Source organism: Apostichopus japonicus, chromosome 17 (genome assembly GCF_037975245.1).
Source record: "Apostichopus japonicus isolate 1M-3 chromosome 17, ASM3797524v1, whole genome shotgun sequence".
Classification (NCBI taxonomy): domain Eukaryota; kingdom Metazoa; phylum Echinodermata; class Holothuroidea; order Aspidochirotida; family Stichopodidae; genus Apostichopus; species Apostichopus japonicus.
In genome coordinates, this window is record NC_092577.1 from 31,060,986 (window position 1) to 31,077,154 (window position 16,169).

At 37.4% G+C, this 16,169-nt stretch overlaps 1 protein-coding gene across 1 annotated transcript; it reads left to right on the forward strand.

Annotated features, from left to right (window-relative positions):
- Positions 1 to 358: 358 nt before the first annotated feature.
- Positions 359 to 11,400, forward strand: LOC139984654 (pyrroline-5-carboxylate reductase 1, mitochondrial-like). The gene is made up of 6 exons (XM_071998639.1): positions 359 to 598; positions 1,417 to 1,481; positions 2,402 to 2,581; positions 3,776 to 3,988; positions 6,675 to 6,767; positions 7,599 to 11,400. The coding sequence occupies exons 1-6, from the start codon at positions 532 to 534 to the stop codon at positions 7,800 to 7,802; spliced, it is 822 nt and encodes a 273-aa protein (XP_071854740.1). The 5' UTR covers positions 359 to 531; the 3' UTR covers positions 7,803 to 11,400.
- Positions 11,401 to 16,169: the final 4,769 nt, after the last annotated feature.

Below are 16,169 nucleotides of genomic sequence, written 5' to 3' on the forward strand. Positions count from 1 at the left end.
TGTAGTTACAAATTCTCCTAACTTATTAGAACAATGAGATAATTTGTGATAACAACTTTATAGTTTGTATTTACATGGCTCGAGTAGACTTTCGGATTGTATCGCCTTTGCCATGATGCATTCAATATGTTACTTCTACTTGTCTCCTACTTGTCTCCTGTATGAAAAAAATACTTGATGATGTGATCAAGTCCCACTCGTTCCGGGTGTATTTAAATGTTGTTCGTAGTAACATATATGTACCCATTCGAAGCCTAAATGCATCAGAGCCGTCTCTATATACGGCTCTGAAATGCATGTCTGTGGGCATCCGTACATATTCCCCACGTGTAAACGTGTCAAAGGCGATGATGCAATCAACCAGTCGCCATGTAAACATATGCGGCGCACACGTTGAGGGTGGGTGCTTTGCTTATTTTGCAGTTTCCAGCTCTCGCTTAACTAGTACACGTATCTTTTCGACTCACGGCAAGCTACACATCACTTGTAGAATATTAAAGGTTGTCTTTCATCTTTATCCATCGGATCAAAATGTCGTTAGGTTTTCTAGGTGCGGGAAAGGTTGCCCAAACGATCGCTAAAGGGCTGATTACAGCAGGTACTTTTTGTCGTAACATGTCACGTCCAATATTTACAACATAGCCTAACGTTACTCGTTAGGCCTAGGCAAGGCTAATGTTAATCCTAATGTTGTGCATAGTCCAGCCTAGCTTAAGTAAAATATGTAGGACTTAAGTTATGACCTATTGTCCTAACCACAAATATTTATTAGATTTAACACCCGAACATCATTTGTTTGTATATTATTAAAACTTAGACAACACGGCCTAGGGCCAAAATGCTATTGATTGCAGTACACTGTAAATTTAAAAGACTGGAACTTTGGAAGCAACTTACACTGACTTAGTCTAGCCTAAAGCCAAAGGATTAAGCCCAGTTGCAAGTTTATGGAAAGCTTAGTAACATGCTTGAGTTTGAAGAACAGGAACTATTTGAAATACATGGAATGAGTTGAACAGTATATATATATATATATGCCAATAGCTGAGGGATAAGCCTTTATTATTATAATTGATCATGATACAACAAAATATTTCCATCTCTTGTTTGCGACCTAAACAACCACAAAAGCCATTGACTCCAAATATGCAAGAAAGTAAAATAATGATCTATTATATTATACTTCAAGAAAGAGTTTTCACAACCCCAGTTTATCACACTGATATGTTGGCTAAACTGGTTACTAGCCTACAGTATGTTATAGTTTGGCTGGTCTGAACATTTAACAAGGTATTTTTAAAGTGCCTACAGTAGGCATAAAATTATAGTCACAATACTAATATCCTTGTTCAAATTAAGTCAATTTTTTCAGGTTCATTGGAGAGTTCTGTTCTTTGTTTACTTGACTGTTTACAGGTGCTATATCTGCAGAGAGTGTGGCAGCAAGTGCACCTTCTGACCGATGCTTGAAGGAAATTCGGGTAATGAGGTCATTCCATTCCTTGTACATTGACATTTCAATTTACACAGAATGAAGTATGTTGAAAGTTTAGTAAGAGTTATATAACATATATAATGCAATTGTAATCAAAGTATCTATCATGCTTTTATGCAAAACTTTTACTTTGCAATCAAGGATAAGTACATGTGCCGTGCTAATGTATGCCTGTGAACACCGAAACTATGTTAAATTGTATTCCCATTACCAAAATAAATGTGAATATCCTGGTTTGCATCTATATTAATTTCACCTCCATGAATGTACTGTACTCTAACTGCTTTCACACTCTCCTGAACGCCAAATGGGCCTGTCATGTGTGGGACGGGGGGGGGGGGGGGGGAGATGTTGGAATTGTGACAACGGAAATGGTTTCTTGTGTACAAGGATTCACTAAATTTAGACAAGTGATTTTAAAGTAATGGATCCTCTCACCTTCTGCTGTGTATCACCTCTCCCCTCCTCCAACTATACAGCTGTTAACTTGTACAGTTTCATATTGCATCAAGCCTTTCTTCATTTATCAGACTGCAAACTGACCCAGAGTTGAAATAATCATCTGTTTGCTACCTCCTTGCAAGTGCTGTAACTGTAAAAGTGACAAAGTGATCCCTAAGCACATAGTGCTGGTTTTCAGCGCTCTGTCACTGTCTGCTGTGAAATGTGAACTGCAATATTGTTTCAACATGATTATGAAAAGTTAAAATTTTGATCCCTTTACCCCTTAATCTTACATTGTCACATTCAAAATGTTTGTAAGTACTATTAAAGCACTACAGTAAAATGATGCTTCTCCCATCAATCTTTAATTTGTTTTGGAAAAAGAAAAATACCCCCAAAAACATGTAAATTGTCAAATGAAAGAATTATTCATCATAAATTTGTTTCCCTTTTTGTTATCAGGAACTTGGCATCGGATTCACTCATAGTAACAAGGAGCTTTTACAAATGAGTGAAATCGTATTCTTAGCTGTGAAACCTCCCCTCATCGGTAAACTTTTGAAGGACATATCCGCTCATATCGAAGACAGACATCTGGTAATCTCATTGGCCGCTGGAATATCCATAGATTTCATTGAAAGCGTGAGTAGACCAGCAGATTTGTCGGGTATCAGTGAAATTTTGTCTCGTATAAAATACTACGGCTCCTCTGTTAAAAACTCACATACTATATTTGCTTTTGCGTAACAATATGTCCATTTTTGCGATGCTACACTGGATAAATTATCTCCTGAAAGATATCTAATTTCTACAAGGTAAAAATCTATGCTTGTTTATTTTTTATATCCAAGCAGCTTCGAAGAATTTGTCTTATTGTGTAGCATGGCTCTTACATACAATTGGATAATTATCTTTCATGACTAAACTAGCATCTTGTTAATATGAAAGATTTATATTTATGTAAATTTTGTGACAAAGCAACTTGAGAGTTAAAAGTAACTGTGAATATGAAATAGACTTTGAAAATTTATTCAAATATTGAAAACAAATTAAAAATGTTACATAAAGTAAATCAGTTTCAGTGTTTTAAGCTTGGAGTAAATAGACATAGAGAACTACCCAGTGTGTTCACTCTACTCTTATACTGTATCGTTTTGAAAGTGTGTTTACTCTACTCTCATACTGTAAGTATGCTCTTGAAAGTGTGTTCACTCTACTCTCATACTGTTTCCTCTTGAAAGTGTGTTTACTCTTCTCTCGTACTGTATCCTCTTGAAAGTGTTTTAAGTACTCTACTTTCGTACTGCATCCTCTTGAAAGTGTGTTTACTCTACTCTCATACTGTATCCTCTTGAAAGTGTGTTTACTCTACTCTCGTACTGTATCCCTTTGAAAGTGTGTTCACTCTACTTTCGTACTGTATCCTCTTGAAAGTGTGTTTTACTCTACTCTCTTACTGTATCCTCTTGAAAGTGTGTTTTACTCTACTCTCTTACTATATCCTCTTGAAAGTGTGTTTTACTCTACTCTCATACTGTATCCTCTTGAAAGTGTTTTAAGTACTCTACTTTTGTACTGTATCCTCTTGAAAGTGTGTTTAAGTGCTCTACTTTCGTACTGTATCCTCTTGAAAGTGTGTTTTACTCTACTCTCTTACTCTATCCTTTTGAAAGTGTGTTTTACTCTACTCTCGTACTGTATCCTCTTGAAAGTGTGTTTTACTCTATTCTCTTACTCTATCCTCTTAAAAGTGTGTTTTACTCTACTCTCGAACTGTATCCTTTTGAAAGTATGTTTTACTCTACTCTCGTACCGTATCCTCTTGTAACCATGTAGAGAGTCGCTGCTGGAACCAGGGTGATCCGTGCCATGCCAAACACACCATCAGTCATCGGAGAAGGTGCCACCGTCTTTTCCGTTGGTTCCAATGTCAGAAACGGAGACAGTGAAATTGCGAGAAATCTCTTTTCCAGACTCGGAATCTGCTTGCAGGGAGATGAGAGTATCGTCGATGCCGTTATGGCTGTCAGTGGTAGTGGACCTGCCTATGTAAGTAATCGGCTGAGAGTACCGTACCTAGAGGCTAATTTGTATTTTGCCACCGTGGTTGGTGACAACTAAAAGTGTGACTTGAGGGCAAATACAGCTTAGTCCAAGTAAAAAAGAAAAAACTTTTGGAGTGCTAGTATGAAAGTTTTCAAAATATTTCGGCCTGAAAATATTCTACAATGTCTTAAATGCTCCTTTTAGGTGCTAAATTAATGTATTATATAATGTGATTTGTTTACCATTGTTCTGGCAACTCAATTATCGACAGGAAGCTATTTTAGGGATCTCAATTTTTGTGTAGTGGTTTTGTTGCAAGCTCTGTAAAAAACCTGTTACACCTGGTACAACCTGTTTACATTAGAAAACCTTTCTGCACATCTTTGTAAATTTTATGCAGCATTTTGCTAAACGATTCTGTATAAATTATACCCCTGTTTGGTAGAAGACCCAAAACATTCCAAACAGACACCAAAGGTTTTTAGATGGTTTCAGAAGATTCCAAAAAAAATCCTACTAAACCTGATTTTTATTTGAAGTGGTTCGTTTATCACCCGTTTGACTTAAGAATTTGTATGTATGTATTTTAGATCCTCCTGTCGCAATCAGGAACCCGCGAGAAAGCCTCATTGGCTTATCGAAGCCGCAAGCTGACCGAAGTCAGTCTCTTAGATTCATATTTAACGTCCATGATTATGAATTTTCAATTGTCAACAACTGTAAATGGACGACATACATTAATCTTGGAGTGACCCGAACCGGGGACCTTATGATTGGAAGGCACCGGCGTTAACCACTGAGTTAACGCTCCTAAATTTGAATTTGTATTTACAGCAAATTATTACTTCAGAAGAAAAGTTTTACAGCAGACCACTGTTGGTTTGTGATCTCTAGCACATCAAAGTTGGCCCTTGGAGTCATAGTAGCAGGAAACTGTTGTTTAACTACAGTAGATGATGACGATAGCAATCAGCTTATCTTCAGTTTCAGAGTAATATTCAACCCTGCGTAATATCTTGTTTAAAGAGTGTGCTGACACTACCAGTCTACTCGAAATTGCCCACAACAAAAATAGTCATCGTTGGAAATTGGAACACTCAATCTTATGATAATGATGTTAATCATTTAATTAGATTGGACTCAATGAGTGATTAATGTTCCTCCTGTTACGATGAATTTACGGCAGAGAGCTTGTTGTTTCTTATTACGAGGATTACTACAGACCAGTCTACTCAAAATTACCCGCAACAAAAATAGTCATCGTTGGAAATTGGAAAACTCAATCTTATGATAATGATGTTAATCATTTAATTGGATCTGACTTGATGAGTGATTAATGTTCCTCCTGTTACAATGAATTTAGGGCAGAGAGCTTGTTGTTTCTTATTACGAGAAGTACTACAGACGACGACCGCTGTGGGTTTATAATTGCTGGCACATCAAAGATGGCCAACAGAAAAATTGTTGTTTGCCCACAATACCACGATAGCAAGGGCAAACAGTCTAATCTCCAATTTCAGAGTAATGTTCAACACTGCTTACCTTGTTTAAATAGTGTGTCGATACCACCAGTCTACTCAAAATTGCCAGCAACGAAGAGAGTTAAAAATTTGAATTCTGCAGTCATGTGATGATGATTTTAATATATTAATTGGATCTGACTTGATTAGTGGTTAATGTTCCTCCATATTAGAATTGTATGGCATAATTACATAATCATTGCCAACTTGAGAATTCTTTTCTTATAATCAATTGTCTTGTTTAATAATTGCTGTGGATCAAAACATCCCCCTCCCCCCAAAAGTACAAAGATACTGTGAAAAATTGGGTGATGCCATTATGATTTGGGGTAATTTATCACAACCCACAATAGTAATATATTAGTATGTTTTTAATGTAATTTTTAGGAAGTGAAAAAATATTGAATTGGTGTCAATTTTGTTGGACCAGTATTAACTAACATGCAAGAATTATTCAAAAATAGCACATCGGTATCTGTGAGCTAAGCCAGAATGGGCAGAAATGACCAGAATTTATATCTTCATTTGGGGGTGGGAGAGGGTGAGGCATGTGGGGAATTGAAATGGAGTTGATGCAGAGGTATTGCTATCCTTGCATTTGAAATGTCTGCACTAAGGAATGGCCCGGCAATGAAGCTTTATTCGCTTCACACATTTATGTAAAATTAAAGAAACAGTGGGAAGAATATCAGATGGTAACATAGTGGAATAAAGGGCTTGATTTTATGACTTGAAGTTGAACATTTTATTGGTGTAAACCAGGGGTGAGCAACCTATTTGAATGAATGGGCTAGATATAAGGAGTGAAAACTTGACTGGGCTGCACCTAACCAACGACCTGCTGTTGATTTCAAACCTTTGATTCCGAGGACTTTCAAGCAATAGGTGTGTGTACTTAATCTGTATTCACAAAAACATAATGTCAATTCAGTACAGTTGATAATTAAAGGGGATCATAGGCCTACCTGACAGCATCATTAGTGCCGATAAATTCTTTGCAGCTAGCTGGATTTTTGTGATGATCATATGAAAAATAGATTGATTTTTTTTCTTTTCTTGTGACATCTCACAGGTTGCAAAAACATCATTGGTGGGCTGCATTTGGCCCGGGGGCCTTAGGTTGCCCAGCCCAGGTGTAAACAATACTTGTTTTTTGTTTTGTTTTGCAGGCTTATGTGGCAATAGATGCACTGGCTGATGGAGGAGTGAAGATGGGCTTGCCAAGAGACACTGCAATCAAACTAGCAGCTCAAACTCTATTGGTGAGCCTTGAATTAAATTTAAATTAAATTTAGTCAGACCTTACAGTATGTCACTCCATTTATGTATTTGGAAGTAAGGCACTGGGACGAAAGCAAATCACGAAAGCAATGTCCATGTATTTCGGTAAACTTTGCTCTCAATAAATTTTGGTACCGATATTCCCTACCCCCTTCCCTACCCCCTTCCCTTAATCCTCTCTTTGTCCCTCCACTGTTTATCTCCTACCTCTCCTCTTCCCCTGTTGGTTTCTTTCTTTGTTTCTCTCTTTCTTCTCTCCATCCCTTGTCTACTAATCCCCTTACATCTATCTCTTTGTGTTCACCATGGTCATTAACCTGTCTGTATTCTGTGCTTGTTTTTGTCCCTTCTGTTACTATTACTTGTCGTTTAGCCTTTGAAGAAGATCCTGCTAGGATCGAAACGTCAGGCCAACTTACTTTTACACATTCTCTTTTACACAGGCTCTCTAGTGGATAAGCAGTTTGCTAACAGTTTTATTTTATTTTGGAAAATCATAACAGGTCGATTTAATAATATCAAGTTTGTCTCGCACAGTGTAGACTATTTTGTAATACTCCTGGAGCATTAGACATAAAGGAATGTGGCCATATTTTCTGCCCAAGACCATGATTCCAATTTTCACCCCCCCCTCCCCCCTCCTCCCCCTAACTAACACTGATTAGTTATTCATTTAGTTTAAAGATATCTTGCACTATTACACCCATTCGCTCCCTCGCTCACCCTCGCTTCGCCGTCATCCCTGCCATAGAAACAAAATAAAAATTGCTCCACTAAACTTTCTTTTCATGCTTTCTGCTAAACTTACACAGGGATCGGCCAAGATGGTCCTCCACGGAAAGAAACATCCATCGGAGTTGAAAGACGACGTCTGTTCTCCCGGAGGAACGACGATCGATGCCATTCACGAGTTAGAGAAGGGCGGTTTCAGGAAGTGTCTGATAGAGGCGGTGGAAGCCGCCTGTCTCAAGGCCAGAAAACTCAACGAACAAAACTACTATAACAACAAGAAATGATCTTCCCGGTTTCAAGAAAAAGAAAAGGCAAAGAGCACGAACGATTTCAAATCCTGTCGACTCGATGCAAACTCCCTGGGAGGTGAGTGATTGCCTCGCGGGAAGGAAGACATAAAGACACTTCAGGGTATAAATATGAAATTCAACGAGTTTTTTAAAGAAGCAAAAATGTAATAAAGTTTGAGTAATGCTCCAAACAGGTTATTATTAGGGAAGGGGGGGGGGGGAGGAGTGTATTGTAACATATTCAACCGCAAGGTCCCCAAGAGCGTGGAAGGAGGGGTTTCCTTAAGAGGAAGAGGAGGAGGAGGAGGAGGTTTTTACTTCAATGGCAAAGTTCAGGTAACCGGCATATGTGAAATTAATGTCAGTAGTTACTCACAGTTTTATCTATCAGTATCTAAAACTGTTTGAATTTCTAACCGCAGAATTGTTTTAACAAAGTCAGGATTTTATACAGGAGTTGGTGTGTCCCTGGGGAAGTTGGAGCTGTCCTCCCCTTCCCCTGCCCTCACTGGGGATCTGGGAGCATCCTCTACAAGTCTAAATGTAAGAATTTGCTAGTAATTATCTTTGAATATTTTTGTTTGATTTTGTAAAAATGTTGTGGTGGGGGGGGTGGGGTTGGGGTAGCGTTTCTGTAGAACACACCTCACTTACTCTTAAAACTGCACCTGATAATAAATGATCATCAAATTTCAACACCCACTGATTTCATGAACGTGAAGGTTTCACATGATATGTTTTTGTGACTTTACAATAGAAACTAGTTCAGTCGGTGATAGTGAAGTGCATTGAACTAGCGAATGTGAAACTCAAGCAGTTGTGTTAACTGGAGTAGATGCTAATATTAATGATTCTCGGTGCACATGTTGCTCAAACTGTTGGTTTCATTCTGCTGTAGTTTATGTTGCGGTGCTATTTTAGGTTTTGGCTTAAAGTTTATTGAAGTAGAGATAAATGTAAAGTTAAATAAATTTGTTCCATATTAAATGCTTAGTCAAAATATGTTTCTAAAAATTAAAGAGAGGCAGTCTTTGAAAAGACTTTTTTATCAAATCACAATTCTGCAGAATAAATTACTGCTTAATTTAAAACAATTTTTTTTTCTTTTTTTTTCTCGAATTATTCAAATTTCTTTTCTATGTTTTGATGTCTTCCCATGTGTGAGACTGATTACTAAAAAAAAAAATTTCTGAAATAAGTTCCAAGATCTCATGTGCCAGATCTTGTAGCAAGGAAATAGCTCTTTTATATTAGCCTGTGTATAGTATATGCTTGTTTCTTAACAAAGGCCTCTTGAGTTGAATCAGCCTGATTTCAAATGTCCCTTAATGTCTTTTGACCAGTGATTCATTGTCTGAACATGACATTCTTTTTAAATTAAAAAAATAACCTTAATTAACTAAGCAATTTAAGTTTAATATCTGTTCTGGGCCATGATTAATATTTCTGCAGAGTTAAATGCACTTTCATATAAAAGAATATGAAAAGCTAACAACTAAAAAACCATTCTGCTTTTCCTTACAAATGGAAAAATTTATTCCCATAAGTGAGACTGATAAAAATTAACTTTTTGGTTCACAACTCAGCAAATATATGTTTTATGTCACAATTGCCTGGTTTTGTGATTCTTAGTGTGCTAGTTGGTTTTACAATGGTTCGTATTTGAGTTGAATAAGACATATTAACAAAACTGTTGTACTTATTTCACTGTTCGACCAGTGATAAACCTTTGTTGTCCTAATGAAACATGTCTTGATATCTAACATTCCATGAAAAAAGAGGGAAAAATTGAGTGTTAGTTAATGTTCCTATACGATAGCTATTCCTATTTTAAATATTAATATTTGTAATAAGCTTAATATTAGTCAGGAATGCTCCTTTAAGGATAAATTGATATTTTATCAGCATGATGTTTTAAATTTTTCTGAGGCCATAGAAATGTAATGTTTTCCTAAATTGAGGTGTTTATTGCATCTAAGCAATTGATCTAGTGGGCTTTGTTTTAGACTTAATAGACCAGCCACTTTCACTGAGGTGCCTCAGCTGTTAAATTGATCAATTCTCAAAAATTAAAAAAATGGTTTTAAAAAAAACGGTTTATGATCAACAACATATTAAAGTAAATATGCTGTCTGAATTTATCCTTTCAACTTAAAGATATCCGAACTTATGTACCTTATCAAAAAGTCTGTTTTTGTTGGCAGTTTCTACCTCCTCACAATATATTGAATAAATGGGACATTATGATATCAATTATATATTTATGACTGGTGTAAATAACAACTGATTATACACATGATTACCATTTTCCAAACCATTTTCTCAATCTAGCCGGTAGTATTCAACAGTGTTTATGTAATCAATACTGATTAATGAATAATACCAATTTTTTGATTTCATGCCCAAATATTTATCTCCCATCCACGGTATCATGTTATCATTGATAAGTGGAACATTTTTGCATTTTTATTATTTCTTGCCCTCTCATTTTAGTTGAGTGCTCTAATCAGCAAGACCTGCTCTAAAGTGCTTTACAACGAGAAAAACTTACAGTTCGAAACTGGCTAACTGAAATAAATGTGATCTAACTTTACACTAATAGATTAGTTAAGGATAGCACCCAAAGTAGGCCATAAACCAAGTTACTTTTAATAGGACTAGACCATTCTACTTTGTAAGTTATGTTAGAGGAATGATATGAACTCTCATAGCACCCTGCATCAGTTCCACATTTTTGGTTGTGTAAAGTGATGCGGGGGTGGGGTAGGGGAGGGGAGTAAGGTGGGACTCATCTTAGTCACTAAGTATACCAGGGCTACATATTTCTTTTTCTTAACTCTTTAAGTATCTTTACTCTAGAACTTTTGAGAAAGTCTTCATCCAGAGGTTAAAGTGACCCTATTACTCACTCTTTGTTTTTTCTTCACATAATAATATTTTAACCGATATTCCTGTTGAAATGGCTTTTCTACCATTTCCCAGTGACCTCAACCTTACCTTGCAAATTAAACTTCTAGTTCAGAGGCTAAGCACACCGTGACACTTATCTCTCTGTGTCTTTAAAGAGGTATCCATATTACTATAAAAATTGCAAACAACACACATGCATACATGCATACATAAAGAGAAAAATCGAAATACGCCTTCCTGACCTGACGATCTGAGCCGTCTAAAATCTCTTAGCAGACATTGAGGAGTGTTAAATCACATAATTAAATGTCTCAGGTAGAGCGTGGGGTGGGGGGATGGGGGAAGGGGTGTCAAATGTTTGAGGAAAACACTTATATGTTTGGTACTTGTGTGTTAGTGTCCATTGTGTGCCTTTCTAGCATATTAGGGGGAAATACTGATGTCTTTTAACAGTTTCTTTATTTTGATGTTTTGTAGGTTTCATTCAACTCTTTGTGGCTTTTTTGTTATTGCTATATTAATTCAATCTATTTATTTATTTCTTGATGTTCAAATTTGCCATTTCTCTTTATACGGTTATTACGGTACATCTTTTTTCTTTTTTGTTTAATGTTAACTGAGTTAAGTTTCAAACGTCAGTTTAGGATGAAAATAAGATTAGTTGATCGTCGGATGTCAGAAATCTGAAATGTCGTTAGACTATAAACCCTTCATGAACACAAACAACAGACACTGCATATTCAGTTAGTTGTAATTGCTGAATATGCATGAGCTGCACTCCAAGCTTAATACTCCTTATTATTACCACAGTTAGGCATAAATTTTAAAGGCAATTCCAATGGAAAAATGCATTACTATGAACTAAACGACACAATTCATTTGCATATTTGCTCAACAAAGTTTTGTGCCAGAACGTGGCGAAAATGCAACTATACCTCCGAAGAAGATTGAAACCCTTGGATGCTAGAAGTAATCATGTAACATGCAGGTCGTGTTGCTTTCTAGTTGGTTATGGTCCTTCAAAGACACTGTAGATTTTAATTTTTGTGTAATTGTAAAAAAAAATGTCTTGTTAGGTAAAAGGATATTGGCTGAGATGGCATCAATTTCATAAAATCTGATGAAGTCCCAATTTTTTCGTAAAATGTGCAAGAACTGTCAAAGTTTCATGATTTTACTTTCTCATGAGACTGAACATGCCCCCCCCCTTCTATCTCTCATAGTTTTACTAATTTATATTTATGTTATACCTCAGCAATAACGCTGGCAAATATTTATTCGCTGGTTATTTACTTTGTGGTTTCTTTCTTTGATTTTTAGCTATATTTGGCTGGCTGTATGGTGATGTTTCCATCCCTTTTTTTCCAAGTAATATTTGACTGTAAATACTGTAAAGTGATAATCATTGGGATGTTATAAAAAGCTAAAGAGCAATCAATAGATACTTATTCAACTGAAAGCTGTACTTGTTTTAATTACTATGTCATTTATATATATATATATATATATATATATATATATATATATATATATTCATTTGCCTTTGTCGTTTACTTCCATTTCAGTTAACAGAGTGTGTTCAAAGTATCTCTTTCGAATTCCGGCTTTAGGAATCTAAAATGATTTTGAGTTGGTTAGCATCATGTTTGATCTCTAGAGTAAGGCAAATATGTCACCAAACAGAACTAGTATTGTTCATTACAGGTGGCAGATGCCTACAGTGGAATTAAGACCTTTCCTACCGGTTTCGAACCTATATACATACAATCAGCGTCCTTAGCCTAGTGGTTATGGTGCATGTCTGTATATAAAACGGGAGGCCCGGGTTTGAATCCCGGTGGAGGCTGGCATTTTTTTCACCATTCTGGATTTTCCAACTCACAACAATTTCAATTATATATATATATATATATATATATATATATTATATTATATATATATATATATATGTATATATATATATATATATATATATATATTTATTATTATTATTATTATGAAGTTAGAGATTGGAAGTAAAACAGCCAAGTCTTGCAGAGGATAACTAGCCAAAACTGGCTCATCTTCAGTGCATGATCACCGAAAGTGACAATAACTGTTTCAGAGAGAGAGGGTGGGGGGGGGGGGGGGTGAGGAGGCATGCCTGAACGGCTCCTGCAGGTTAGCAAAATAACTTTTTAAACGAAAAACAGACTATTAAATATTAATACATTGGTAAGGGTAAGAAGACAAGCAATATACACAGATTGGAAGCTTTAAAAACTACTTCAATACTGGGAGGCTGCTCTAGACCTGGTACCCCCCCCCCCCCCCGGATGATACATTAAGCAAAGAAAAAAGTTAAATACAAATCTTCCCAGTGGCTGGACTTTTCCCTGGAAGAGAACTATTCTTCTGGAGTTAGACTACCAAGCCCTCTAGCCACCGGGGTTCCTAAACAAGGGCCGACCTTCTGCCACAGCCGAAGCCTCCCAGTTACAAAAAAAGTCTAGTGTATCTAAGGGAGGATTTTAAATAATTTTTGTTGTAGGTTTTCTTAATTATGTAACAAAGGAGATTTTGAAGTAGGGGGTCGAGGAGAATGGTGTTTTTCTTAAGAATGTTTTTGGTTTGAAATAATAAGTTGGTCACAGAGAGGGATTGTGTTTGCTGCCCCCAATATAACTTCCGAGGTTCTTTATTGTGACTAGGAGTAGCAGGAATTGAAACGTTTTTTTTTATTGAGAAGAGTGTCGGCATGGCAGTGAAGTCAATGCGACTTACTGATTTCTGCCGGATTGGCATAAGTTTGGGGAAATCGGATTATTTTTTATCCGTGTCGGATTATTTTAATCCAATTCAGCCGTAACTTTTTGTGACCTATCTGGGACGGCAGGTCGTTTCCAATGCTTAAACCGAATGATGCCGTGGTCTTTAGGTTTAGTTCCCAGATATGTTTTTTCTATATTTGTCTGTCCAAGAATCGTTTTGGTCAATGGCAATAACACGTCAATTCTAAATCGAATGATTTGAGAGATTGAAGTGATTTGCAACAGGTTGGTTGATCTTTTTTGGTTTGATCGCCTATTTATGTTGAGTCATTATCATTCGTAGAGTGTTTTTTCGACTCTCCAAGTAAGTTGCAAATATTGCAGTAGATAAGGTAAATGACATTTATAGATAGGCCGTCTAAGCATTGTAGTGCGTGTAGTGGCATTACTTGTCAACTGAAAATGCTATACCTACATCACTGGAGAGTGAAACATAAAGTTTCGTATAGTCTCTGTACATTTGCTAGCTGCGTAGCCAACTTATTCTCACAAGCGCCCTCACTTTGTAGGTACCTATACATGACTATACTCCCTGGTGTGTTGTCCGCCCAAAAATAACAGCATGAAGAACCGAAAAGTTCTATCTAATACTGCAAGCACTCCATGCGCACTACAATACTGCGTATTTGCAGGAAAATACAGTTCTAGTTTCTGCCGGATTCGGAAGGTGCGTTTACTTTGGTTGCTCTGAAAGGCCCCAGTAGAATCGACAAGTAAGCACGTTTTGCAATTTTGTGTACCCGTATTTTCTGTTTTGTTTGCCCCTGATGGGATGTCATCCTAAAAAAAATTCAACATCATGGGCCGTACCAAAGGAGTCAGAAACAAATCAAAACATCAACCAACGTGCCTGCCCGCTTTCTCAAGAGAGTCGTAGGCCTGCACAGTGTCGGACTGGTCACACGGGCATTTGTGCAATGCCCGGTGGACCGGTGGGCTGGGGAGCCTGGTAAAAATTACAACCCATTTTCACAGTATAGTTAATAGAATACAGACGGGCTGTGTAGAAATATATGTTTAACTGTGGGAATCAACTCATGAAATCACCATGTTAGTAAGTCTGTTAGTTCGTAACAAAAGAACGTGCTATTGGCAACCCGTCCGTGCTAATGGATCTTATTTAGATTTTTTTTCAAGCTTGTTGTCACAAAGTGCTTGAAAAACTAAATAAAATCCAGTCTAAAACATATATTTTTGTCTACTTTTGTTTACATATTTAACTTTTCTCAGTTTAATCAAGTGTTGCTTCTGGAAAATTATTTTTGGGTCATTTTTTAAAGGATTATTGTACAACCTACAAAATTGAGAAATACAGCACCATTTTGAATTTAGGCAGTCCTTAACTTCAAAAAAAAAACTCTCAATGGGGAGGGGGTACCTCCCCTCCCCCAGCCGCCGATCACTTTGTAAGTAGCATATCAATGAATAATGGGCCGGTCTAGGTGAAAAATGCCCGGGCCGGTTTTAAGACCCACTCCGCCCTGGGCCTGTACGTTCACTGTACACTGCCCAGCAGCCTATTACGTAGACGACGGCTCTAGTATTGAGGATGAGGAGGATTCACGATTGCATTCTTTAAAGTCTTCTGTTGAAGCCTCGCTTAAACGGATCGGTCAAGACTTACAACAGGTATTCAACGAATTCAGAAACGAATTCAACGGGAATTTGCAAAGACCGTGAACGGAGCTAACGCGGAAACAAACAAGCTATCCTGTGAAAGAAGCAAAGATCTCGAGGTAAAAGACAAGCTACATACAAGCTACAGGCGTAGACAAGCTACAGGCGGAGTGTATAGCCTAGTGGTTAACGCCGGCGTCTCCCAGTCATGAGATCCCCGGTTCGATTCCCCGCCGACAGCAATGTGTGTCGTCTGGCAAGGGTGTTGTTCAATAACAACTTCCTGACATGGACGTTAAATGGATGTGTGCCGAGAGATTGGCTTCGGTCAGCTTGCGAGTCTACAAGCCTCCATGGCTTCTTTCGCGAGTTCCTGCTTGCGGGAAGATCACATATACATACATACATACATACATACATATCGAGCGATGTATAGTGTAAGTCTTGAGAAACGCATTGAACATATTGCTACCGTGAATCAGAGGCATTAAATGCTCAAGAACGTTTCTCTAGAAGACACAACATTTGGATTGTTGGATTTACAAGGATAACGAAAACCTTATGGAAATCACAAAATCTGTACTCAAGAAAGTAGGGATTGACAACGCTGGTGTCAAAAGAGCCCACAGAGATGGCAGGATCCATACCACTAGACCTCGCCACATAAACTGGTCAAGCTGTCCTTCTATCAAGAGAAAATCACCACCTTAAAACAACATAGGCTCAAGTTTAAGCGACGAAACATTCTTCATTACTGACGATCTGACCAAACCTGACCTGTTGGAGAAGAGAAAGTGGAGCGCACAGGTCTCCAACCATACCAAGCAGGTACAAAACTTAGATTTACTGCGGGAAAATGGAGGGACTTCAACAGGAAAACTAACACGGATAGGGTCTCAAATAAGCTACTGCTGTAAGGCTTCCTGGTCCCTGGGTCTCTAAACTAAAGTAAAACCATATAGTTGCCATAACTTCGTAAGTTATAGGCTCATGACCCTTCTTATTTAGCTTGCTTTTGCCAGTT